The sequence below is a fragment of the Bidens hawaiensis genome, unplaced genomic scaffold (assembly GCF_021521415.1).
Source record: "Bidens hawaiensis isolate Kalapana, Puna unplaced genomic scaffold, B.hawaiensis_p1.1 tig00054859_1, whole genome shotgun sequence".
Taxonomy (NCBI): domain Eukaryota; kingdom Viridiplantae; phylum Streptophyta; class Magnoliopsida; order Asterales; family Asteraceae; genus Bidens; species Bidens hawaiensis.
Window position 1 is genome coordinate 91166 of NW_027499879.1, and position 3918 is coordinate 95083.

General features: G+C 39.6%; 1 protein-coding gene across 1 annotated transcript; it reads right to left on the minus strand.

Annotated features, from left to right (window-relative positions):
- Window positions 1–507: 507 nt before the first annotated feature.
- On the minus strand, window positions 508–2161 carry LOC143600739 (uncharacterized). Its single transcript, XM_077078341.1, has 4 exons — window positions 2067–2161; window positions 1856–1992; window positions 1615–1727; window positions 508–1488 (listed from the first exon to the last, which is right to left on the minus strand). Exons 1-4 carry the CDS (start codon window positions 2159–2161, stop codon window positions 508–510), a joined length of 1326 nt encoding a protein of 441 aa, XP_076934456.1.
- Window positions 2162–3918: the final 1757 nt, after the last annotated feature.

Sequence of the window (3918 nt, forward strand, 5' to 3'; positions counted from 1 at the left end):
CAAAAACCCCCACATTACATGCTTGATCTATCATCTTAGCCAACGCCTCCATGACAATCAGAAACAGAAAAGGCGATAACGGATCACCTTGCCTAATTCCTTTTTTACATTGGAACTCAAACGTTGGTGACCCGTTCACCAAAACCGCTGAGACCGCCGACTGAAGAATGCCTCTAACCCATGTACACCATTTAGAAGGGAACCCCATTTGTCCCATAATATTAAGAAGGAACTCCCAATGCACATTATCGTACGCCTTCTCGAAATCTATCTTCATTAGGAATGCTTGCCTTCTTTTCTTTTATAGACACCCAATTAATTCATTGAGAACAAGAGGCTCATCCAATATAAACCTGTCTTTCAGAAACGCCGACTGGGTCTCTGAAATAACTCCCCCAATACCCTTTTTCAACCTGGCAGCCAAGACTTTAGAAATTATCTTACTAATAACCCCAACCAAATTGATAGGTCTATAATCCCGTAACCCCACTGGTGTCTTAGTTTTGGCTATAAGGGTGATATGTGACGTGCTACATCCCCGGCTAATAACTCCAGACTCATAAACTCTTCAAACAGCTTCAAAAAATCATCTTCAAGAAACCTCCAAAAGTGTTTAATGAACCTGAAGTTGAATCCGTCAGGGTCTGGTGCTCTATCAGACCCACAATCAAAAGCTGCATCCCTGATCTCATCCTTTGAAAACGGCTTGATAAGAACCTCACCATCATCTCCAGCAACCTGTCTCAAATTAAAACATAAAAGGGTTGGTCGATGATTAACCTCTTCTTTAAAATGTTTCCGGAAAAAACCCATAACCTCCTTTTTAACCAAGGAAGGCTGTGACACCCACACTCCATTCACCATCAAACCCGGAATGGCATTCACCGCCTTTCTCCCATTAATGCATCTATGGAAGAAGGCCGAATTATCATCTCCCATCGAGGCCCACCTAACCCAAGACTTTTGTATTAAGTCCCTATTGTTCATCAGTCTCAAACGCTCCGCCTCCTTCTTACTCCCCTCCCAAACCCATAATTCCTCCTCCTCAAGCTCCCTTTCTTCCATCCTCCTTTCCAATCTCGCAATCTCCTTCGTTAAACTTTGAATGTCTTCTACCTCTTTTTTACACGTTTCCTTCCACCAGATTTTTAACGCCTCTTTAACCGCTAACAATTTACACTTGATCCTCTTGTCCACTGAACCTTCACGCACAGAATTCTGAAGAGCCCTTATAACCACCTCTTCACACCCTTTCCTTTCAAGCCAAGAATTGAACCATTTAAACGGATTTGGACCATAATTCGAATCCACGACCGTTAAAAGTAAAGGGCAGTGATCCGAAAGATCCCTCGGTAAAGCTCTCAAACACGCTCCACGCCATTTGTTAAAAAACTCTTGACACACAAGCATCCTGTCAATTTTACTGATTTTCAGCCCCTGCCCAACTCCTGTCAAGAACGTGAACTTGTTTCCCCTCATAAAATACTCCTGTAAACTAGCATCATCAATAAAATTATTAAAATCCAACGCACTCCCCTGATTAAAATTTGAGTTCTTTCATTCTTCAGGCCATCTCATTGTATTGAAATCACCAAGAAAAACGCACATACCCACCGCCCCTTCCATCAACCTTTTTAACTTATCCCATAGAGCTCTTTTCTCCAAAGGTTTTTGAGGGGCGTATACATTAACCAAATTAACCACAGAACCATCTTCCACAAAATTCCCTGTTATAACTAAAAAATTCCTATCTTCAACAATTGACATCTTGTTGAATTTTTTTGGGTTCCAAACACTAATGAGACCCCCCCCCCCCCCGACTTTCCCACTGCACCCACCGAAGCAGCCCCAAAACCTTTGTGACCCCATATAGCTGAGAAGTCAAAAAACTTCTCAGCAGTTAACATTGTTTCTTGTAAAGCCAGAAAATCAACACTAAACTTTTTTACCATCCCCTTAATCCAAGACACCTTCCCAATCTTCCCAATACCCCTAATATTTAGCGACAAACAATTCATTTCAAACCTTTTTGTATCCCTTCACCTGTGATTGTGCCTCGGACTAACGATTGGAAACCACCCAATTGAGCTCCAATTTTATTCCCGAATTCAATAGTGTCAACTACTTCCTTTTCAATGAACGTAACACCTTCTCTGTACATCCTCTTCTATCGGCTCTGACACTTCGTTACCGTTGGACTCTTCCTCTGTATCCTCATCTTCCGACTCTCCATCGGTCTCCTAGTCATCCACCGAGTGTGCCCTGTCTGTAGAGTCCTTCATTAAACAATCAAAGAAATAAACTCATTAAGGCCCCTTGTCATTGCAATCCAAACCTTTTATAATTGGGTCTAACCCAAATGGATCATCATCAACCTGTTGGGGCTCCTTTATAGGCCTCTCATTACTACTAAAATATGCTTCACTAGGAGATTGGCAGGCCTCTCATTACTACTAAAATATGCTTCACTAGGAGATTGGCAGGCCTCTCATTACTACTAAAATATGCTTCACTAGGAGATTGGCAGGCCTCTGTCCAAAACATTCCCATCACAATTATTATTATTATTCATATTAAAAGAAGGTTGACCCTCCATCCCATGCAAATTAACTTCCTCGTATTGATTTCCAATAATCTCGCAGCCACCTTCCTCTGAATTCACCAAAATCTCGGCCCTTAATGAATGATTTCCCGTGATATTCTCCTCCTCATTAATGATAATCTCCGGTGCAAAATCCGGCAAACTGTCACCGCTCGAAGAGCCAGTCCTTAGTTAGTATCTTCAACCACCCAAACTTTATAGGTCTTTCGTCTCCACCGCCTCCTCCTGAATAGATTTCCTCGTATTAACAAGACACATCCTCCATATCAACATCCATTTGTGCAGAGACCAAAGAGCCTCCCAATAACACTATTTCACAGGGATCCCGTAAATACGAAGCCAAGCCACCCTGTCATACTCAAACCCTAGCCGAAGCAAATTGATCTGGTCTCCCGAGGAGTTCGTCTTTAGCCATAACAGCTTAGTCTTAAAAGAAACCACCCAAGTTTCTTAGTCTTCCAACCTCATCGGAGGGTTGGCTCCAAAGAAGGCGTCTTTATATGAGAAAGAACCTTCATACCACTCCCGCTGGTCCTTGTTCCTTGGCTGGTAAAATGTTTTTGGTCGGCTATCATTTATCTCCCCATCTTCCAGCACATACATTAACCTTCAACCTGATTTGAGACAGTTTCTTCACCATATCAGCCCTATCTTTCACGTCCAGCAGCGATAGAAAACCAAATCTTTTGCCTTCCGGGCAATATACATATCAAACATCGTCCCATACTTTCTAACTTCCCCCGCCAAATTACAAAACATTTAATTAAACGTACAATTCTACACTTTATAAAGCACGGTTTCAACTTGGACATAAAATTACTCAATTAATCTTCTTTTTAAATAGCTTTACTTAATTTACAAACACTTAATTAATATTTTTTAAAAATTTTCATTAATATTGAGGATAGAGTATAATAACTTTGTTTTATATTCAAGTAAGATTTAGGATATATCATTAAATTTGTGAATTTGTATTTAGTTTATGTACTTTGTTTATATGGTTTATTTTATATTATTATTAAAACTGAGTTTTATATCATAACTTACATTCTTATAATACTTGACTATTTTATACCAAACTTAAGAAATAGGGATAAAGTTTTATACTTAAAACATAACTATCATATACATTTGTAGTTTCTTTATTCGTAATTTTAAAATATTAAAATTTGTCAATTTCAAAGTTCATGTGTTAGATATGATTTTTAGGTTTGTTTTTAGCCATTTACAACCCCAAGCTTAAATGAGGTTGTGATTGGTAAGAATGCGTTAAGGCCAAACTTTGTACTTTCCAAGCATGTGCCATAACGTGTTGC

What these genes read in the sequence shown, in the direction of transcription:
- LOC143600739 (XM_077078341.1), bottom strand. Translation starts at nt 2,161, where the DNA reads ATGTACAGAGAAGGTGTTACGTTCATTGAAAAGGAAGTAGTTGACACT. An exon ending in AGCTATATGGGGTCACAAAG is followed by an intron (nt 1,728 to 1,855) that starts GTTTTGGGGCTG and finishes TAGTTATAACAG; the next exon opens with GGAATTTTGTGGAAGATGGT. An exon ending in AAAGGTTGATGGAAGGGGCG is followed by an intron (nt 1,489 to 1,614) that starts GTGGGTATGTGC and finishes GCTAGTTTACAG; the next exon opens with GAGTATTTTATGAGGGGAAA.